Here is a 22,770-nt window from a genome sequence, read left to right as displayed (position 1 = left end):
ACCCTGCACTTGTCAGTATTGAAACGCATCCTGTTTATGTTAGCCCACTCCTGTAACCTAGCCAGGTCTTGCTGCAATCTTTCCCTCCCTACTAGCGTGCTCACCTCACCCCAAATTTTGGTATCATCAATGAATTTAAACAGGTTGCTTTTCACCCCGTTGTCCAAATCGCTGATGAAGAAATTGAACAGCGCGGGCCCAAGGGCCGAGCTCTGGAGGACTCCGCTGCCCACTTCCCCCCAGGTTGAATATGACCCATCCACCACCACCCTCTGAATATGACCCTTGAGCCAATCTGCAATCCATCTGACTGTGTAGGCATCAGAAACCTTTGCCCTTTTGAAAAGTTCAGTTCCTTAATTCTGTATACAATATCTTATGGGCTAAACAAAATAATGGTCCAGCCAGCATCTTAAGCAAATAAATTCTTTTAACCTGAATATACTAACAGAACAAGAGTGCTAAATATTTCAACCTCTAACCCTATTGAAGACGCAAAAAAAGACGACTAGGATTGCAATTGAATTCCACCTAATAGTAGACACAGCTGGAAGAGGTATCCCTTTCTTAAATGCAAGCAAGTAGCTAAAATTAAATGTGATAGTTGCAGCAAGTAGAAGTGAGTGGTCTGTTACTGCTCTTGCTAGTGCAATCTTCCACCATATAAGAAGGAACAGAAGAAGATTCTGTCTGTGCTGAGTAGTTTATAATCTTCACAGTTTGGACAGACCATTCTGAAAAAGTGGCTTCAGATAATTTTCATAGACTTGGTTTGCCTGCTGGAAGGGGAGAATGGAGAAAGACAGACATTAACAGGGACTTAAGGACCAGGACAGCACAATGATTTTCTCAGTAGTTCTAAGTGATCTTCTTGGTGCAGGAGCTAGAGAATTTTTTTAAAGGGTCACAGTGAGCTCTTAAGGCCTTGCTCCCCAGTGTTCCCCTTATGTAACTAACTACAAGCTACCAGTCACCCAGACTAGTCCCCAAGCTATTTTCAAAAAGCATACTTTCATTTTGAGTACTTGCCCAGGCCAATTTAATATCTTGTATTCAGTTGTTTGAATACATGATGGCTGGTTTTCAGATTGGATAAAAACATAAAACTGTGTGGTAAAATGGTTAATTCACCTCTAATGCAGTGTAAGAAGTGAAGACAACGAGGCATGAATCTGTTTTGTTTGCAGTCTGCTCCTATTGTTAAATGTACCGCAAGAAGATATTTATTGATGAGTGGTATCCTGATAAAGGTACTTGTGCAGAAAGCAGATTCTGCTACTGCAGGCTGTTTTAATCAGCTACTTTTCCTGTAGTGCTAAAGTGTGTGCACAGGGGTTGTTTTTGTGTGTATCTTTGTGTTCTGGTAGCTCAGGTGTAAAAAAACCAGACCTGAGTGTCAAGTAATGGAACGTAATCTGTGCCAGGGAACTGGACAGCCGCATACTGGTAACGGGCTGTGGAGGCCCCAGTTTCTTCACTGCTCCTTCAAATCCAGCCCTGGTTGCTGGGGACTAAAGGACTACCCCATCTGGTGGGTTTTCAGCTGCCAGGGGGCAGCAGGGCCCGTCACAAGAAGATTGACGTTTAAACAGAGCTACTGGGCTCTTCTGAGACTGCCCAGTGGTGAAACAGCCCGCACAGGGCGTCTCACCTCCCTTGGAGGCCACTCCCTCTAGAAGTGGCAAATCGGCAGTGTGTGAGGAGGCGCGTGGTGGCTGCACTGCTCTGTAGATCAGCAGAACCTGGTGCAGTGGCAGGCCAGCCTGTCTACAAGCACTGAATTGATGGAACAAATGCATGGTGGCCAGTCTGAACGTATCTACAGATAGGTTTCCTACCACTGCCCCAGGGCCAGACCCTGCTGTTCCCAGGGCTTCTGTACAAGGAAGAGGGCAGGTGACTCCCCTGTGCAGCTCTCTGTGCTTGTGTGGTGCCCCACTGCATGGCGTTCATTGCAACACCAGAATCCAAGATGCCCTTTTCTGAGCCCTGGTTGCAGCTGGTGCAGCTCCTTCCTGAGCTATGAATTGGGGAGGGGAGGAGGAGGTTACCCTACTCCTCTCCGGACTCAAGGCTGTCACCCCACTTAGTTTCTCTGGTTTACATAGTACAAGCCCAAAGGACAGACAGCAAAGTTGGTTTGCCCTGATGAATGCAAACTGGGGAGGTTTGTTTGCCCCCGGCCCTTACCTTTGTGTTAGATGGTGACTTCCGAGCCCACTGGTAGAGTCGCCGGTAGACATGTCCATCGTAGCTGCCCAGCGCAGAGTTCAAGGTCTCATCCGTGAAGTCAAAAGCATCCACTAGTGGGACAGCGTCTTTCCTAGAGGAGCAAAGGAGCTGTGCTTTTTACACGATTAACAAAGTCATTGCTTTGCACTGCCTGTGGATGGGAAATAGCTGCTAAATTTACTAAGGAGTTAATTTCCTTAGTCCCCAACTCACCAGCTGCTTTGCACTAGTGTTTCTCTTCTAGGGGCTGGTTATGGGCCAAGCCCTACTCCTTTTCCTCAGAGGCAGGCTGCGCAGTGCTTGGTGTTTCTGGACTGTTCCCTGCGTTAGGACTGAAGGGCTGGCGTGTATCGGTTTGCTCAGCAGGCCTAGCAGCTGGTGCTGCAAGCTTTGCACAATGTAGGTACTTCCATTGTCTCTGACCTTCTCCAGAAAGCAGTTTTCAGCCTCATAAGCATCCTTAATGAATGCGGTTGAGTTGTTTAAACCAGGGGGATGCTAGAGGGTGCCTGTGCCCCACCTGCCTGACTGGGAAGTCCTGCACATCTTTTCACAGTGTCTGATGAAGTCAGCTTCAGCCCACAAAAGCTTGGGCTGTGTATATCTCAACTTTGGTTAGTCTGTAAGGTGGCTACCCTGGCTTCTACTCAAAACCAACATGGCACATTATATCTCCCAAGCCTGTGCCCTGAACATGGGCTCTTCCCTCCTCTGGGTGCTAAGAGCAGCACAGCAGGCTGCATAATTGCAAACATTTTAGAAATTGAGCTTTTTGCCCTTGAGGCAGTTTTTGCTCTGTCACCTAATGTCCTGGCTTCATAGTCAGTTAAATTTTTGTGAGTTGTGTCATGTGTTCCTTGGCAGCAGCCCAGTGTCGCACCAGCTGGGCTGTGACTTCTACAGCAGAATATCTCTGTTCAGAGAAGAATTCATGGACTCTTCTGAGTGCGTGTGGAAATGTGTCATGTTTTGTCAGAGGGGTGTAGGTTGTAGCCGTGTTGGTCTGAAGACAAGGTTCTTTGAGTAAATCTGGTATCTTTTATATCTGATATAGTTGGTCTAATAAAAGATATCAGATTTACCCAAAGAACTTTGTCTGCCTATGTTTTGTCAGACACATTTTAGCTGAGTTTAATATGCCTGGGAGTGTACCTTTAGCTGGTGGCAATGTTTTAATTTTAGAAACTGAACTCTAATAGCAGGGGAAAGGGCATTTGGCTCAGCAGTGTTGAGATACTGAACTTGGAGAAATACAAACATCCTTGTTTTCTTTTTAACATTTTCCCCATCTCGTGGTGGTGGTGGGGAATCCTAATGTGTTGCTTTCTCCCATTCTGATAGCTCACCGTACAATAGCAAGTAGGTCCAAGTAGGATGCAGTCATCATGTCCACTTGGTCCCCAGATATGTAGCCATCATGCAGGAAATCACCCGTGTTTGAGAAGATGCCGTGTAATGCGAAGAGCCCACAGAGATGTTTCATTATTCTTTGGATTCCAGCCTCCTGTCCAAGTTTCTCGACTGCTTCTGCAAAGCTTTTCACAACGTGGTAGTGGCAGTGAGCCTAGAAAACAATTACAGTCGACTGTGAATGCCTCCCCTTGAAGGCCTCCCGCATTAAGTGCTAGGCTGACCGGATGACTGCAACGTTCCTGCAGAGGTTATAGAACCGTCCGCTTGGACTGGCAACGTTCCTCCCAGTCTGTGCTCTTTGCTCTTTGGGGGACCAAGCCAGCTACATTCAAATTTTATTTCTGCATGCTGGAAGAAACTTGGAGTCACCCTGCTGATATTTATAGCAATGATATAACAATTTGGAACGAATGTTCAGAGTATCGTCAGCGAGCAATTCATCTGAATGGCATGAATGCATTAAAATCCTATTGTACTCACTCCTGGAAAATCAGCATGGCTGTGGTACAGGAACAACAAAGCTGTGTTGTTAAAGATCGTATGTTAAAGGCATACGTACTGGCCTTTGGCTGCTTTACCACTCCATCCGGGAAGAGCACAGACCATCTGCAGACGGCTCCTCAGCTTGATGAAGGGTGTTTGTGCCCGAAAGCTTGCAAAGAAGAATTTTTCCAACTCTTTGAGCTGGTCTAATAAAATATATTGGATTTACCCAAAGAACCTTGTGCTTAGTCTGTCACTCATCCTTTGCAGGGTTTCAGAGCCCCGGGGCCTTGGTCTTTCTTCAGCGAGAGCTGGATGAATGTGCATTTTCCTGGTGCTCTTGTTCCTTTTGGTACTTGACTCTGTCCTACTGCCTGCTGAACCAAAATGAACAGAACTGGCTCCTGCCGTTTGGCCTGACCACTTGGCTTCAAAAAGCTTTTGGAGCCCAGAGGCGCCGTGCCTTGATTGACAGGAGGCAAGAGGACCTTCACTGTGAATAAGTAGTCCTGGCTGGAGCCGTTGGGAGTGTGTTAGGGTTGACGTAGCAGTGCCTCACGGGGCAGCATGGACTCCAGGAGACGCAGAATGGAGTTTGAGTCCCAGCCCCCAGCCAGCTCCTGTTCAAAGTAGGCCGGGGCATCTCGGTTGTGACTTTGCTCCCAGGTGGCTCTTTTGTACTATCTGTAGCATGCTTATTGGCTGCAGTCCTGTTGGGTGCCTTGTTTTGCTTCCGGCCCCAGCAGGCTGCCTATGCTGCAGCAGCTAGCATTCACAGCTAGAGCCGCTAGACCCATGCTGCCTTGCTCCAGCTAGCCTGGACGGATCTCTGCACGACTAGCATTTGTGGGTAAACACTCAGGCAGCTGGCCCCTACTGAGCTCCAGGCTCCCACAGCACCACTGCTAGCAGTGCCCGTGTTCACTAGTTCACAGCTGGCTTAGGTAAGCCTGCATGAGGTGCAGGGAGAATGCAGAGCAGGGCATGCCCTCCAAGCCAGGTGAAGCAGAAGCAAGGGCCATGTCTGCATTCAAGCGTGTGGGGCAGTTTTCAAAAGCATCAGAGCAGGCAAATGTCCTGAGTCCCATGCTTGGATGGGACGGGGGCACTTCAGGACACGTCTTATTGGGCATTGATGCAGGGACTGGGATGAGAGGAGGGCCTTGCCTCCACTGAGGCTGCCTACCATTCTCTTCAGGAGAAGAGCATAGGCAGCACACACACCAGGCAGCTAATTGGGCTTAACTTAAGGGCAGAGAGATAATGCCACTTGCTGGAGTTAGCGAGTGGCTCTTGTAAAATTGAATTTGCCTGGGAGGTGGTAATGCAGCATTTGTTCTGTGCACGCTCACAGCACGAGAGCGCACCCCTCCTGAGTGCTTGCAGAAACAGAACCACGTGGGTGGTCATAAGCTTCGACCCCCGGACCACACGCGGCAGCTGTGGCTTCTTGAAGGGAACATCTGACCTGCTGCCTGTTTCCTTCATGCACCCTGAGCCTGAGGGGTCAAGGGAGACTCCATGTTAACTAGTATGTGCCCAGGCTGAAGTAGAGCAGGGGTGTCTCATCAGTCAGGAGAAATGAGTGTCACTGCAATGAAGACCCGGTTAGGAGGAGCCCAGGCCGGAGTAGCTTCTGACTTTTCCTCTTGGGTTAAAAGGAAGCAAGACTAGTGTGCACTTAATGTGGTTGTAACTTGCAAACCCAGGAGCGCCTTTGCTTTTGTCTGTGGCCTTCTAGAGGCTCCGTGACACGTCGAGTTTTCTCATTTCCTGTGGCTGGTGCTCTGTAGCTGTGGTGTGTGGTGGGGCTGGCATGGACTCTCTGGTGGACTCTCTCTGGCAAGGGCAGCCAGGACTTCGTTGCATGTCTACCTACAGTCACTGAACAGCCCAATGTTCCTTTAAGCAAAAAAGGAAACAATTCACCCTGCCCACTGCTCTAGTAGACACCAGGGTCAGCCTGACCCAGGGCCTCTGAAACAGCCTGATTCTAGCCCCAGTGTGTAAAAGGAACCATGGCCATTGCCAATGCTAATGCTTGTGGAGTTGAGTGGTGGGTTGCGCCTGTACAGTCCAGCCATTGGGCCTTAAATGGGGAGAGGGAGGCTCTGCCACTAACTGCAGCATGGCCCTGGGCAAGTCACTTCTCTTCCCTGCACGCTTGTTTCCCTGCAGCTGCAAGCTCCCTGGGGCAGGAGTTGCCTCCTCCCCTGTGCCTGGCAGAATAGTGCCCTGATCTAAGCTCCAGGTGCTACATAGTCCAACCAGGAAGTGCCAGGATGCAGAATGAGCACAGCTGGAGCTAGCTGTAGTCCCTGCTACCAGGCTGGCTCAGTTTAATGCACGCAGGGCACAGGGGTATGTACTTGCCTTTGCAGCGTGTACCAGCTGCACTGTGCACTGGTGCCATGCCTCATGCTGCTCTGCTCCAGACTGAACCAGCGCCTGCAGCTTGGCCGCTGCACTGCTGAGGACCCTGGAGGGGAGAAAACACCCTTTTGTACACTGGACATATATGCAAACCATCTGCCACGTATGTTCTGGGTTCACAGCCCTGCTCATACACCTTGATGTTTCTGGGCTTCATTGCATTCTCCATCCCCTGAATGCAAAGAGCTTTGGTTCTAGAGACCAAACCTGCCCAGCTGGAGCCTGTTCTCCAGAGGGCAGAAGTGGCAATGAGTGGAAAAGGGCAAATGAGCATTAAGGGCTGATCTCAGGCGCGTGGCCCCCAGCACGTGGGGCCAGACCCTGCTGCTATGCACGTGTGCCTCTCCAAGGAGCTGCTCTGTATTTGTGCTGGGCCAAACATCAGCAGGGTTCAGCTGGCCTTCCCCTCTGTTGGCAACGCTAAGCAAGGCCTGGTACTAAAGCACCCAGCAGGCTCCTGTGGGAGCAAAGTTTCCATGGGGTGACCTGCATTTCCATAGGACACGAGTGGTTCTTGGTCTGTAGGGGCTAGCCCTGCTGAGGAAGTAGCTGCTGATCATTGTTTCCCACAGATGTATACTTCCCCCCACCACCTGCTTTGGTGAACTGAAAAGCTGAATGTTAATAGGTCCTGTGAGAGGGGGGAGAGAACCGTCCTACCTGCACAAACAGACCATTGCTGAATTTAAATTGTCATGTCTCTGTCTTTTCTTTAACCCAGGCAGCTGACTGAGTGGCTTCACTGTAAGTGAGGATGGAATTGGTCCCAGGGCCTCTCGAATGGCATGCTGAGCAAAGCCCCCCGCCTGCACACCTCAGCATCCCACGACTGACCTGATGGCGACGTGCCGATAGGCTTCGACATAAACATCTGGTTGGAGAAGATCCCTCTTGTCCCTTACCAAACACCTCTCAGAGTTCACTGCAGACAAATAGGCAACGGATGGAGGGACAGGCTGCCCGGAGCGAGCTGCCCCCAGGCACTTCACCAGGAACCTGGGAACAAGGTAACCATCAGCATAGGTCTCTGCTCTGACTAGCGGGTGGTGTGCCCAGACAGCCACCCCTGCTAAAGGAGGTTGGGACTTGTTGGCTGAACCCAGGTGCAAACCTGGGGAAGTGCATCCAAATGTGTCCTTCAGGCCATGATTCCAAGCCCTGGGAGTCACCGGTAAAATACCAGGCCTCTTTCTGCTGGTGGGTGGTGGGAAAGAGGTCGGTCCCTCTCCTTCTCGCTGTGTGTACTGCTGGTTAAACCCACCAAAGAGTGAACAGAGCCCTGACACGCTAGGCCTGACTCTGATGTATTCAGCAATGCAGAAATGTTATTTGATGAGAATTGTTAGCGCCGATGTTGCAGTTGCTATTACTATGCTGCCATCTGTGTGATAATGACCTGCGTTATCATCTTCAAAATGCTCTGTGCCACAGAGTTAGAAATGTTAACGCCAGTTTGGGTTTAGTGGCTCTTTCCTTTTCTGAAAAGCTTGTGGGTGCCTGTGAAATGAATGTGTGCGTCACCCCAGAGACCGAAGTCCCCTTTCCTCAGAGCAGATGCACATCCCTGCCCCACCGATGTGACTCAGCTGTGACCTGGGTCAACTCTTTGCAGGTGTAAGAGGTTACAGCCTTTTGCTTTCTTGGCCTTCTTGGTGGCAACACTAGCCTGGTTAGTACATGTGTATGTGTGTGGTCGTGTGGACCTCTGCCCCCTGGGATGTGTGCTAGGCACCTTCCATTTTAGATGAGTAGGTGCCAGCTTTGTGACTTCAGTTAGTGTTATTGCTGCCCCTTTACTGGGCTTTACATGCTGTTGTTAATTGTCAGACTGTATATCCAAGATAAAACAACATTATTGGAACAGGGCAGGTCCGAGAGCAAGTGGAACAAGTTTGCCTTCTTGTAACTAAGCTTATTTTACAAGTCTCTTAAAAGGCAGTGCATCCCATTCAAATCTCTGTCCCTGCCTACGTAACATCTAGCATGTTCGCCCTTTGCTCCTAAATGATGAGGTCACGAAGGGCTGGCACAATGTGCCTGCAACCCCCTCCTCCATCACCAGAGTATTTCAGCATGTCCCAGCCCCTCAAACAGCAACAGTCATCACGTTCCTCCTTTTCTCCCTCCATTGGGAGGGAGACCTGAATAGCTCGTGACCTGTGGTGCACTGATGAAAGGCAGCCTGGGAAAGAAGCTGATCTTAGCTGTGTCCGAGAAGATGCTCTAGAAAGCAAATAGGGGGTAGTTACCTGGCTGTCTGCAGGAGCAGAACCGTATTTTCCCCTTCATATGTACAAGAAGCTGCAAGTCTAGTATACAAGGAGGGGAGTCCACTCAGCAGAGAGTAACCGTGTCCGCCACATGCCTTGCGACAGGTCTCCACTCCTGCAGTGCTGTGCTCAGTAACAATAGCTTTGAGGCCTGAGGAAAATGCATGAAGCTGTGCAGGGGGGAGAAAACATTAGCACCAGAAGGTTTTTGCAATATTGTATTGATTAAGGCTAGTACACCTCTAAAAAACAAAGTGTTTTTTTGCTAATACGGTTCATTGCACCCACTGGCATGTTGCCTGTTTCTCTGAACCCAGTCACCATTTGAGTTTGTGGCTTATTGCACCTCTATTCATGGTGCACTCTGTGAGCTCTCACTCCTGCAGTCAAGGATAGGATGTGGCTAGCTGCATGCAGGCGATACTTTCATCAAGGCACCAATGCACCGTACTCAGCAGTTTGCTCCACCAAGCAACATGCTGGTCCATAGCCCAGATGTATGGCTTTTTACTCAAGAGGGAGGCTTGAGGCAAACCCTTTTCTATTCTGAGCCCCAGAATGAGTGATCTGGGGTTTTCAAATGGCGTTTTCTGTTCTCGGACAGAAAGTTCTGAACTGTAACATCTGCTCTGCCACTGGCTCGCAGCATGGCCTTAGACAAGGTATTTATTTAATCTTTGTACTGCAGTTCCCTTGGCTCTCTGATGGGGGTAGCAATGCTCCACCCCCTTGGTAGGGCACCTAAAGAGAAAATTACAGGATGGGTGCAAATTATAGCAATGATTATTTTTACTGCAAAGTACCTCAGGCAGTGAATCAAAGTTTTTCTGCTTGATTTCTCTGTATCCTTTGCTGAAGAGTTCATTCATATATTCATTCATGAAGTGAAAGGCGTAGGCTATTGCCAGCACAGGTAGTAGCTTCTGTTGCTGTGTCTGATAGTCCAAGATTTTTGCCTCTTGGTCACTGTAGAAGGATGATTTATTTTTATAAAGCATGGAAAACTGTGGACAGCAATAGCAGTGACTGTTAGTTTAGCTTAAAATCCCTTGGTAATCTAAGAATCCCAGAGCATTTTTTGATTTACGAGCTGAATTGTCTGGTTTTGAATTCAGCTAACAGACTGCCGACACTAGTAGCTGTTGCTGAAGCAATAAAGGCTGGGGAGGCAAAGGTGCTTCACCATTGTTTCTGATGCAATAGTGCGATAAGGAGAACAGTAAGCCTAAGGTGACTAAGGATCTAAAGAGCAACAACTGCATGCAGAGATTGCCTTGTATCCTTATCCACGTTAGTGGCTTGATCCAAATGGCCATAAAACTGAAAATCTCCCTTGACTGCAGTGTGCATTTTTTAATGCAGGCTGCCAGGAAAAAAGGGGTAAAATCAGAATTCTTTTCTGCAAGCCAAACTTTGGTATCCTTTTGAAATTGTCTTGACCTATTTTCTTAACTTTTCTTGAGCGCCTTCATTTACCCGTTACTTTTTCTGCTGCATAGAGTTCTTGGGGACAGTTCAACTTGCTACTGAAATCGGACTGTTTCCCAGGCTGGGTCCCAGGCACTAGTACCGTGGGCGCAGTGTTTGGGTGTCACAGTCCAGACAAACCACATTTTTGCTGGAATTGCCTATAAGGCTCTTCAAGTGACTGTTTGGGGCCTACACGAACAATAACTGTTCAAGACAAAAATGTTCTTAAGGATGTGCTTATAGCGGTCATAAAAAGTCTGTATTGCACCATGTAGCTGTTCACTAGGCAATTAATTTAGCGTCAACTTTTAATGGCATGGCAGGTGGGCACGTTCTCTAGGTTCTGCTGGGTTATGTGATCGTGTGGAAAGGCCAGTTAGGGCAGGGTAAAAAACGGTCTTTCTTGTCTGTGCAATACACACAGCTCAGCCATGATCTTGGCCAGTGAACATCACCTGATTGCGAATTGCAAGGGAAATTGCTGATATAATTTTTTCTGTTTGTGGCAGGCCATAAGCTGATGTCACTGCAATGACGTCAGAGGTGAAAGATAGAAATAAAAGTAGGACCTGGCCTGTGACCCTGAAAGTCCATTACCCAGGCATTAGCTCACTCTGCCGGCGAACCACAGAGTATCTGATGGCGATGGTGCATGCCTTCATCAGAGTGGGCACAACTTCATTGGAAAGCATCTTAACACGTATTATGATCATGTTAAAGTAGTTAATCTTCTCAGAGCCTCGCTTCACATATGTACCATCTGCTAGGACCTGGAATTTGACAGAGCCGGTAACAAGATGTCATCCTTTGAAGTCTTAGAACAGTTTTCATTAAAATAGAGGTTTTGCTGGTATTTCTGCAGTGAGCAAAATGAACACTCGGTGACAATGGAGCTAAATATTCTGATACATGGGTGTAAAATGACCCATGCGAAGAGGTACAAGGTCTTTCTTCTACTGACTCTGGTGTATTCTGCCTGAATCCTAATCCTCCACGCAACTCGGGAGAGGGTTAATTTTGGATTCAGAAGAACGCCCCCCCCCCCCGAACTTCTCACCCTAGTGACTTCGGCAGGCGTTGAATGCACACCTGGGGGCAAGGTCTTGCCCTAAATCTAGAAGGGCCTTAATATCCTTTCTGGTACCAGGGTGGGAACCCGATGGGTGAGTTGGTAACATACCTCACAGAACCGGCTCAGCATGTTTTCCCTAGGAACGCGAACGTCTTGCAGTAGCAGATAGCCGTTGTCAATGTGGTTGAAGTCCATTTTGGGGCCAATGTCTCCAACAGTTACTCCTAAGGGGTGGGAAGATGGATCCTATTTACTTCTTCCTCCCTGTTCTGTAGCAGGTTTGGGGACTTGGGGCAAGGTGCAGTTCACCTCCTCCAGTTTTCCCCTCGGGGGAAACTTTGAGTGGGGAAAAAGGGCTCTGAGTCCCAGCCCATCTGCCTACCCTACCCACACGTGTACTGTTCATGGCTGGGGCTGAGCTGTTAATACATAAATCAGAAGCAGCAGCACGGGGCAGGGATCTCAGCACCCCACAGTTGGAAGGGAGGTTTCATTTGGAGTTGCCTGACAGTGTTACCAGTGATTCTGCCACTAACAGGCTTGGAGCAGATCCATAACGAGAGCAGCACGGGCAGTGCAGCCAGAAAGTGCAAAGTAGTGGAGGCAAGGCTCAGAGGTCTGAGAAGGGAGGCTGTGAGGCTGCATCACACCAGGGGCACTGTGCTTTTGCTCCCGAGCACAGCAGCGCTGTGTGCATGTGCTCTGGGGTGCATTGATCATGCGAGTGGCAGTGCTGTGCCTGCTCCCTCCTAGGCCGGCAGCAGGATCAGCCTGTTCACGTAGTGCTGTGCATGGGCAGTCAGTGCTGCAGGGGCTGGGGTGCCTGTGGCCGCACAGGTCAAGAGCCTCTGCTGGAACATCTCTGGCTTGGGGTGATCGCAGCTACGGGTGGGGTCAGTCCCGGCTAGTTTTGGACTCTTTGTGGCTCCTCAAACTTCAGAAACTTTCCTTGCTCTGTGAGATGCTTTGAGGAGGTCTCATGGCTACCTGTAGCACTGGCCTGGGCATGAGCCCAACATCCAAATAGGTATTTGTGGAGGAAAACAGCTGAAGAGCCACTTTACCTGGTGCAGGCGAATGGTCATGGAGGCTACGGATCTGGACAATGAAAGGATGCACGCCATAGCACTTCCCTTTAATGTACAGCTGGGCAAATACCACGGTGTGGGTTGCTGATCTGCCCACTGCAAGGGGGAGAAAGCCACATTGCTCTGAGGCTGTATACAGCAACTGCTTCCCCAGGCCACTGCACCGGACACAGCGGCTGTCTGGCATGTGACGGGCAAAGCAGTCAGCAGTTCTTAGGTCCTTGAGAGAGGCACAGTCTGGTGGGCTACATGTGGATAGCAGGAGCCTGGGCATCCTGAGTCCTGACACTGGTTCTGCTGTTGACTTTCTGAGTTATCCTGTGCAAGTCACTTAGTCTCTCTGCCTTAGTTTATATCTGTGAAGTCGGCATATTTTGCCTGTCTCTTGGGGATCGGAGAACTAAATAGTTGGATATTTGTGCAGATTACCCTCTGCAGGAGCTGTGGGCTGAAAGCCTCTGGCTTGTGGTGTGCAAGAGAACAGAGCAGCTTCCTGAGTCCTCCACCCTACTGTTGGTGCGACTCTGACCCTTTCAGAAGTCTTTGTGTTGAGCTTATGACCCTGCTTGGGGTTGTGACCCTAGTCTGGGAACCTCTGCACCAGAGGCCATGATGGTCTTTTGGCCGTCCTACTACTTCTGATAAGCCCTCCATCAGAAAGTTTGCCCATTAACATGATACATACAGAGTTTGCCTTCATTGACACCCAGGGGCCCACACCTCTAGTAGGAGTACCAGTCTGCAATCTGGGTTTGGCACTTACAGTCTCCAGGCCACCACTTCATCGCAGAGATCTTCGGCGTGTTCAGGACAAACTCCTGGGTGGAAATGTTGAAAGTCGCTGTTGTCTCAAAACCCCGAATGTAAGTCCCTTTGCAAGAATAAATGTACATCCTGGCTCAGCATGTCAGAAGGGTCATTTGAGCAAGAGGAGTCAGGCTCCTCCTTGCACAGATCACCCTTGCAGCTCTGCCTTCTGCCCAAGGAACTCCCAGGACTCCCCTGCAGAAAAATGGCTCTGGCCACTTCTGGCATATTATGAGCTCCCCTGCCTGACCTGGCTTCTCCCTCACTGCTAAGGACTGTGCTGTCAGTGCTGGTTCTTGCACCTCATTATTCCAGGGGCTGTGGATTATGATGGGCTCAGTGATTAGCCTCTTGAAGTTCCTGGGGCTTTAGACTCCAGCTGAGTTGAAGTAATTTCTAGAAGCTCATGTGGACACCCCCAACCATTTGTGGCTTACTCTGAAGGGCAGAGCTGCAAACCAGGCTGGTTTGTTGCCCATCTCTAGAACAAACCAGCCTGCTTCATTACCTGTTTCTAGAACCTGTTTGTCAGGCAGTACCACCCTGATGCAACCTGGACAGCTCTCTTCAAGCATACAATATTTAAAGCTAAATGTGTGCTCCCAACCAGTTCCCTGGTCCTGGTGACTCGCTTGTGTCTCTGTCATCCAAAAGCTAACTCTACCTCTTCTCTCTCCTACTCCCGTAACTTGCAAGAATCAAAAGCCACTTAGCCCAACTTGCTTTTCTGCAGCTCTGGTGATTTTTTTTAATGGCCATCCATAAATGAAAGTGGAAGAATGGCTCCTCTCAACCTCTGAACTCAAGTTTTTGAACTTCTAGGTGAGTGCAGCTCATTGCCCTAAGCTGCTCCTCTTGGGGCCAGATCCTCAGATGAAGTCATAAGGATAAGTTGATTTACACTTTGTGGGCCTGAGGAAATGCCATGTGTCCTCTGCAGCCTTACCATGTCCCAGCTCTGTCTGAGCATAGCTTCCTAGAATGCGGTAGTTCTCAGCCAGGGGTATCCACTTGGCCGTCTGCTCATCTGTGCTCAGTGCCAGGATGCTCTCCATAAAGATATTGTGAAGGGTGAAAGCAACCTCCCCTCCAAGTGCCCTGGGAAGAATAAATGGTCACTAGTGACACAGGGCTGCCAGGTCCAAGGCCACTGTGTGTGTTGGGGCATTTAACAGAATCCAGTTGCCACCCACCCCAAATGGTCATTTCCCTTTGGTGTCAGAAGGTGCATCTGGCCTGGCATTGCAGGAAAAAACAGTTCTCCCATTCCTTTTAAACCTTATGGCCACACATTTGCATTTTCACAGACCTGTATTTTGCATTTTGGCTTCTATTCTACCCAGGAAAGCACACAAACACCAACAGACTTTTTCCTGTGCCTGAAGGAGAGTGTTTGTGCCTGGAAGCTTGCATAGAATAATTTTTCCTACTATTTAGTTGCTCTAATAAAAGATATCACATCTAATATCACATCTACCCAAAGAACCTTTCTGCCTATGAAAGCTTATGCATCTCTGTTGTAGTTAGTCTATAAAGTGCAAATCAACCCTGCCTTCTGCCTGACTTGTTAACCCCATTCTTCTCTGTCCTGATGGGAAACACATTTATCACCTGCTCACACATCCAGACTTGGAATTTTATCTCTGCCCAGGCAGGAGGGGAACCATTTAACTGGGGAATGGCAAATGCTGTACCTGTATCTAAGCAGGGGATACAAGTGGTATGGACAGCTGTGGACCCCACCAGAGTCTAGCCTCAGGAGCATGCAAGGCTTTGGAACATATTTGGAAGAAAGGAATGACTAAGGACCTGGAGGTAGAAAATGGAATAAAATACTATATGAACTTCCCAGATTAACCTGTTGTCTTTAACTTTTCACCTGGTATCTTTTCTGTTACGAGAACTGATTTGCTAGGCAAGTTAAATGCAAGAGACCCAATCTATTTGAACTTTAGCAAAACATGAATACAGCACCCTGTGAGACATGACTAGAGAAGCTGGAGACGGTGGGGGGTAGAACACAAATTGCAAGGGGACGAGGGCCTGGCTAGAGGGGACATGCCTGTGGGTTCTGCTGAAGGGAGAAGCATCGGGCTGGATGGAAGTTACTTGTGGGGCGCCTCAAGGTTTGGTCTTGTTTCAGAGCTTCTAGGAAGACCTCGACCCCCAAAAGTGCTGATGAAATTAGCCACTGACATGGAGCTGGGAGGCATTGTTAGTGCTGACCTTGCACCAGAAAGGACGGGGCGACCTTGCAAACTGGCTGGATAGAAATGGGATGAAACCCAATAGCCCCAAGTACAAGGGCGGGCATGTGGGGCCTGCTGTGAACAGGGAGCTCAGCAGTCAGAAATGACAACAGGTGAGAAGGTCTGGAAGTATCAGTCGGTCACAGGATGGCTGAGGAGCACCCATGTGCTGCAGCCTTGGAAGCAGCAAACACGGTTGTGCAATGCATCAGGCATCAGGCTAGCAGACAAGGAAGTATGAGTGGCATTCGAGAAGCCAGGTCCTAACACAGTCTTCTGATGGGAGCCACAAGGGCCAGAAGCTCATGGCTTTTAAGATGAAGCAGATCATTTGGTCAGAGGGGTTGTAGGAGGTGAGCATCTGTGGCAGCACGGGCTGGATCTCAGTGACCCTAGAGGTCCCTTTCCATCCAGCGTGTTGTTACTGGGGTCAGTTCCTGTGTATCCCAGGTGTGTCTGGGAGTCCCTATGGAAGTGGTGTGTGTGTGAGTGCGAGGGCAACACGGCAGGCCTGGGGAGGTGGCTATTTACAGGACCCTGTGCTCTGCTTGTGACTGTGTGGAAGCCGCTGCATGCAGCTGCTCGAGCGGGTGATACCAGCAGGCGCGCTGCCTCGCCAGCTCAGTGCTGCAGCAAACACCTGCGCGAGCTTGTGCCGAAAGCCTGTCAGTCGGTCAGTGTGCCCCATGGGCCCTGTAGATACAGGTGTCTTAAAGAGAGAAATACTGAGATAAAAGGAGGGAAGGGTGAAAATGCTGGCAGGCATTTGGTAAAAAGAAAATAAACAAGGTACCTATTACAGTACTTGCATTCAGACCCAGCCCAGCTCCACTTCATCTGGTGCATCATCTTCTTGAGGTGCACGGCCTTTTTGACTGCTGCTTCATAACTCTCGTTCTGGCTCAGGAAGTACTTGTCTTCCCTGCTAAACACAGGGTCGCTGTGAATCACAGCCTCTGTAAAACAGAGCGGGCAGTCAGCTTGCCTCAGGGAGCTCTGCTCCTGGTCGGACCTGTTGTCTTCCTTCCACAAAGCCCGGGCCCTGTGCAGGACCAAACACAACCTCTCTTACTGTGCTGGTCGGTTCAGTGTTTGGCCCCTTCCTACATTTCCTCTGCTGCAGGTTGAGGCCATTGCTCCTAGTCCTGTCCCCTCTGGCCACAGAGAAAAGCCCATCTCCACCCTCCTTATTATCTCCCTTCAGGTATTTGAAGACTGTTATCACATCTCCCCTCAGTCTTCTCTACTTTGGGCTGGATAATCCTAGTTCTTTCAGCCTTTCCTCGAAGTCTTGCTTCCCAGGCCTCTAATCACGTTGTTGCTCTACCCTGAACTCTCCCCAGTCTATCCACATCCTTCTGGAAGTGCAGAGCCCAAAACTGGATGTGGCACCGCAGGTGAGGCCTCACTGGTGCTGAATAGAGCAGAAGAATCTTGATTTGCAAGTGATGCTAATGTTAATACAGCCTAGGATGCTGTTGGCTTTTTTCAACAAGAATACCCTGTTGGCTCACAGTCAACACGTGGTCCACTTCAAACCCCAGGCCCTTTCCTGCAGTACTGTAATCTAGCAAATCATTTCCCAGTCTGTAGTTGTGCATGCAATTATTCCTTCCCAAGTGCAGGACTTCATACTTGTTCTTGTTGAATTTGACCTGGTTAGCTGCAGACCGTTTCTCCAGTGTACCCAGGTCATTCTGGATCCTAGCCCTGTATGTCTGCACCTCCCCCAACTCGGTGTCATCTGTAAATGATTGACATGGTGTGTGTTTGCCAGCTGTTCTGGCTGTCTGACACATTGGGGAATAGGGCAAAAGACTGGCTATTTGTGTCCATCTGTCCTGCTCCTCACACAGCGGGTCTTAGTGTACCTGACTGAGCTGGCAGGGCAGGATTTGGATCTTAAAGCCTCAGTTAATGCAGTAACTGTTCAGTTGTAAATCTTGATTTTTTTTACATTAGAAACTGGCACTGAGAGCTGGTATTGGCACATCACTGCTCACATGGCTGGGCATGAAAGGAGCACCGTCTAAAAACACAAGAGTGTCTAAATAAGGGTGAGTATTAAGTCAAGTGGAAATAACAAGCTGCTCGGGAGCCCAGTTCCCTCTGCACAGCCTTTCTCTGGCTATAAATCATTACGAGCGTATCTGCTGCTTCTAGTCAGGCTTAGTGCCAAGTCTTTAAACCCCACTCACCTACTGCCCTTCGGACACGTGTGTTCTCAGCGCCTCCATCCAATATGGTAGTGAGCTTCTCTACATCAAAGGAGGGAGTTTTTCTCTCAATGTCGAGGTCGGGGTTCACATCTCTGCTGGCCGAGCTCCTGAGATACCTGGTTGGGGCCATGCTGGGAGCACTGCAAAAGGATGGTGCAGATTAGTCTGCTGGTCCTGGGGAGCGTGTGCAGCAGGTTTTAAAGCATGTTAATTAGTTATCACGTGTTTAATGATTTCCTTATAAGGAAGAAAAGCTATATCAGACTCTGAGGGGTTACACTCCTCTTTGATTATGTCTCTCTTTCTGGTCAAAGTCTGTTTTTACCGGGTTAATGATTCCAGGCTAATATGCTGCATGTTAGCACTGCCAGCTAAGGGGTAAGCTAGGAGCTCTCTTCCTGAATATTTCTCCCAGTTCTAGTTCTGATACTCGTCTGGTTTTTTTGTGTGTATGCTAGATGGTGCTTTAATAAGGTGGGACTGGCATTCTTGGGCTTAGCAGAGCCTGGAAAACAAGGACTTGGTATGTGCAGAGTCATGCAGCGCCAGGAAGCGGAACAGACAGAGAACGAGCGCTGAGGATTGCCGGCAGTGACGCTCTCCCGCATCCTCTGATACAACCCCGAGTGTGCAGGGCTGGCGCAGGGGTGTCTAGTGGACTGGCCCTAGCCTAAGCTGTGCTGGAGGCCAGACTCAGCCCTTTCTGACCTTAACCTCCACCTCTTCTTAACGACTGAGGGTTTGCTCGTTCATTCGCAAACAAGAAGCCCTGAAATTCATCCTGCAGAGGAGCTGCCTGTTTTCACTCCAAGGACATCCAGCTTTGGGAAACCTCACCAGGGTGATCTTGCCATCAGGGGTGCTCGTATTTAGACACTGAATCCAAAGCCCAGGCCTTGTCCTCTGAGCACAGAAGCAGCCCTCGGTACAGAGCAGCTTGAGGAGACAAGCGTAACTGTGGCCTGCCCTTGCTGTCTGCTCACCAGCGCTCAGAGAGATGTGGCGGCGTGCTCCCGTGTCAGCCTTTAATGCACGAGATGCAGACACGAAGGGCACGTACCTTGTCCCTGGAAGTCGGCAGAAGGAAAGATGACATCTTCCCCTGTGCGCGGCTGGCTCAGACTACACTTCCCAGCATGCTGTGTGGAGCCTCGTGGCTTGCGATTAACTCTGTAGGCTTTGCTAGCTAGTGTGTGCTTATCACCACTGACCTCTTCTGGTTGGTTCACAAGCCTCTCGGTTTGTGCGGCCTAAAGCCACAGCTTGCAAAGAAGCCTTGTCCCCTGAACAGTCTGACGCCGAAGTGGCAGCATTTCTTGGCTTTGGCCATCCTCTGACGATTTTCCTGCAGCCGCCAGCAAGTGCTATAGGGTGCAGCACAGCAGGATAGTGCAGTGATTCTCAACCAGGGTGCTCAAGCCAGAAATTAGAAACAGGAACCCAGGGGGCTAAAAATGTTCCACCCTGCTGTGGCCTTCCTGGGTTCTCTGCAACAGAAGAACTGCTCTTGTATTTGTTTGTAGTCCCTAAAATTAGTAAAAGCTCAGAGCTGGCATTTTCCAAGGGCCTTGAGTGTAAAAATGTTGAAACCCACCATAATAGCAGCTTTGCTCTGAGGGTCAGAGGACCTTGGATGGCCCCAGGTTGCATCTGGGCTGCAATGCTGCACCAAAGAATCTCTTTTCAGGGAAGAGGCATGGTCTACCCTGCCCTGCCCAGAGCCAGCGTGAGGCTTCTGGTCCATGGTGGTTTGCAGCTGAATCTTGGTCTGCTCACACCCACGCTGAAGTGAAACACACAGGCCCCATGCAGGGCTCAGCATGCACGCTCTCTCATGTAATCCCCATGGGTCCAGAGCACGGTGCGGGGAGCAACCAGGGCCGTAGCCTGGGCTCCCACTAGCATGTGCTGGTGCAAGTTGGTGTCGGGGGGAAGGGGCCCATGCCTTGCCCCTGCCCTGGAGCCACAGGAGGGTTTTCCAGAGTGTTGAAAAAGGCTCTGCTTCTAGGGGCATACCTGGCAGCAACCCAAGGGATGAACGAATGGCTGGCACTCGATATGCTTTCAGACATTGTGAAACCTTCTTTGGCTCCCTCTTTGGCTAAACTGTGTGATGTTATAAACAGCCTTGAAGGTGTGCAGGGCCGGGTTGTTAAAGCCTGACAGCCAGGGCAGCCCCAGGAAGCGGGACATGTGGGCTGGGATCCCCTCGGGCAGAGCAGAGCCTTGAACCCTGGTCTTCCACGTTGTGATCAGTTGAGACTACTGTAGAAAAGCAGGGTACATTGCTGAAAGGCAGCTAGGTGTTTTCCTCGAATAACACTTGAGGGGCTGGTTTCTTCCAGTGGTGCTCGATCTTGTGACCTCCTGGGCTGGGTGAGTGGCTTGGGGCTGGTCCACAAGCTGGACCCAGGAGGTTGGCCCCAGGATCAGACCCTGTGTGCCTGGATTCTGCCTTGTGCCACCCATATCCCTTCTCACACTGCCAGATCAGGTCCTGTGTGCCCAGACCCCATCTTAGGCTGCGCCTGGATCAAGCCCTGTGCCCGATCTAGCATGCAAGGCTGTGCTGCCTGCCTGCAGGGTTCCCCACTGGGGCTCACTGGAAGTGATGGGATTTGTTTGCAAGCAGTGACTTTAGGCTGCAGCTGGCAGCCTGGTGAGAACCCCTCTGTGCATTTTGGGCCAGGCTCCTCTCTCTCAGGGCTCAGCAGCCAGGAGTTTGTGCAGAAGGAAGTCCCGGTACGTTCCCTGGGGGGCTTGGTTCTTGTGAGAAAAGCAGCCAGGGGCTTGGTGCCCAGGGCAGCAGCATGTAGGAGACCTGTAGGGGCCCTAAGGCAGTGGTTCTCAAGCCTTTTAGACTCAAGATCCTCCTAGTTAAACTCAGGTCCTCCCTTGGAAAATGCCAGCTCTGAGTTTTCATTTGTTTTTTTGAGTACAGAATAACATAGCAATTCTGGTGCTGCTGCTGCAAAGAGCTCAGCAAGACCCTGGATCCAGTCTGACATCTCTGGCTTTCTCTTGTGAGTGGTATGTAGGCATTTGCACGCAGACCAGTGCCAATGTGGCAGATCTCAGGACCCAGGCGTCCACAGCTCATGTCTGTGCTCAAAGGTGCTCGGCGGCAGTGGGACCGGTCCTCCTTGCTGGCAAAGCGAGAGCCTCTGCATGCCTCCTGCGAGCTGCTGCAGTGTCTTCCCTGGGGGAGCTGCGGGGCTGGCTGTGGAGTTTGGGGGGCTCTGGAAAGCAGCTCAGGGCAGAATATTTCTTCCCATTGGCTATTTTTGAGGCAGTGAGTCCAAGCGACTTGTGGGGAAGGGAAAGTAGGTGTCCTTTAATTGGCAGTTAGGTCCCAGCAAGCCATCAGGGTCCTCTGTGGGTGAGTGTCATGAAGTCCATCTGCAGCTGCAGCGGGCTGGGAGATTGCAGGGCCTGGTAAACCTGTGGCAATGCGAGGAACCCAAGCTGTGGGGTAATGGGAATGCAGCTTCAAGGGGCAGTTTCCCTGCCAAGAACACTAGTAATTTATCTGAGAAAAAAGGGGCTCTGTCAACATGAAAGGCTAATTGTGGCATTTGGGCGTGAAGGGTGATGTATTTTACTGCCTGCAGTTAGTGTGTTCAGTAATCCGATTTAGGCAGGAGCTGTGATGGCTGAGAGGTGCGAAGCCAAGACATGTTTTATCACATCCAGCGCTAAGCTGGCTTTGTATCTTAGTGACGGGTATGTTCTGCAGCAGGGAAATAGTACAGGCTTGCAGGCATGCCTGTGTGCATGTGTGCGCTTGGGAAAAGAGGCAGGTAGTTGGTTTTAGCAGCATGGAATAAAGATCTGAAGTCCCTAATCCAGATTGCCTGGGGCATCTGAAATCTGAACCTGGAGCTGGATTCTAGTGTCATGAACAGCTGGTTTCTGGGCCCATGCCCTGGGTCTGGGCACTCCTTAATCAGGAGATTTCCAGTCCAGCTGGGCAAGTTACAGCTTCAGCTGCTCTTTAGTACTGAGAAAGGCATGATCACCTCCCTCAGCACTACCAGTGGGCAGGAGGCTTTTGAAAAGTTGATGAACAACAGGTGATAAGCAACAGACAGGCTTTTACTTTGTCTTCCACATTAGCTGTTCCACATGAGGAGCCAAGCAGTACAGTGCCTGACCCAGAGGGTAGGATGATGAACTTTCTTTTGCATTATTTGTCAGATTGGAACGGCTTTCCCTGGTTTACCATGGTTGTTTTGCTTGCTGCTACAGCCAGTTAAGGCTTCTGATAATGACAAAAAAAATCACAAGTGTCTGGGTTCCCTTTCCACGCAAGCAGAACTCTTAGGCTAACTTCATGAGCAAGAGAAGTGTGACGAGTCCCCTTGCAATCATGGGTGCTGTAGGAGGCCCTTAGACAGAATAACTGCTTGGATATAGTCTTGTCCAGTGAAAACAGCTGAAAGGGCCCCTCTTCCTTAATGCTTGCATGTACAGGTACCTTGTGACCTGGCAGGAGGTGTTTGGTAGAATAGCTATGCTCCAGGGGCTTTCTTATGTATGAGTTCAAAGGCTGGGAGTTCAGCTTTGTATGTTTTTCCTCTACAGCAAAACAATTTCTTTGATATTTGTGTAACTGATTTTCCAGAAATGGGATGCTACTCCTGGCAGTGTTTGAAAGAGCAAGCCAAAGCTTTGCCTGCTAAAAACTTTAAAAAATCATGACTTCATATTTTGGAGGGGAGAAAGGCCTTTTAGTACCTATGTTTTTTGTACACCCAAAATTTTCAGGAGTTCTGGGCGGACAAGAAATGCAGGATTGGGTGCCTGGAGATGAGAATGCACAGCCTGTGGACCAGTCGTTGTCAGATGTCAGTACTGTACTTCTTGTTTGAAATCAGTTTATTTGGCTGTTGTCTTCCTTCATCCACAGAGCCTTTTCAGTCCTTAGTGGAAAAGAACAAAATATACAATGTGGACAGCATGGAGAGGGTCCAGAGGAGGCCACCCGCATGATCCGGGGACAACAGGGCAGACCCTACAGTGAGACACTGCGGG

At 49.8% G+C, this 22,770-nt stretch overlaps 1 protein-coding gene across 3 annotated transcripts; it reads right to left on the bottom strand.

Annotated features, from left to right (window-relative positions):
* Nucleotides 1–412: 412 nt before the first annotated feature.
* Nucleotides 413–18,865, bottom strand: ACOX2 (acyl-CoA oxidase 2). 3 transcript variants are annotated; one of them, XM_019536752.1, is made up of 16 exons: nucleotides 18,797–18,865; nucleotides 18,119–18,128; nucleotides 17,716–17,875; nucleotides 16,311–16,473; nucleotides 14,215–14,366; nucleotides 13,225–13,332; nucleotides 12,438–12,557; nucleotides 11,482–11,597; nucleotides 10,899–11,071; nucleotides 9,635–9,797; nucleotides 8,811–9,001; nucleotides 7,396–7,557; nucleotides 6,502–6,607; nucleotides 3,579–3,796; nucleotides 2,191–2,323; nucleotides 413–779 (listed from the first exon to the last, which is right to left on the bottom strand). In XM_019536752.1, the coding sequence occupies exons 3-16, from the start codon at nucleotides 17,864–17,866 to the stop codon at nucleotides 714–716; spliced, it is 2,022 nt and encodes a 673-aa protein (XP_019392297.1). In that variant the 5' UTR covers nucleotides 17,867–17,875; nucleotides 18,119–18,128; nucleotides 18,797–18,865; the 3' UTR covers nucleotides 413–713. The 3 variants fall into 3 exon arrangements, with proteins under 3 accessions (XP_019392297.1, XP_019392295.1, XP_019392298.1); XM_019536750.1 differs by having other exon boundaries at nucleotides 18,574–18,828; XM_019536753.1 differs by lacking the exons at nucleotides 9,635–9,797; nucleotides 10,899–11,071 and having other exon boundaries at nucleotides 18,574–18,829.
* Between the last annotated feature and the right edge of the window lie 3,905 nt (nucleotides 18,866–22,770).

This window comes from Crocodylus porosus, unplaced genomic scaffold (assembly GCF_001723895.1).
Source record: "Crocodylus porosus isolate Cpor-Errol unplaced genomic scaffold, CroPor_comp1, whole genome shotgun sequence".
In the NCBI taxonomy this organism is placed as follows: Eukaryota; Metazoa; Chordata; order Crocodylia; family Crocodylidae; genus Crocodylus; species Crocodylus porosus.
Note: the sequence above shows the minus strand (reverse complement) of the source record. Positions and strands in the feature narration are given on the sequence as shown.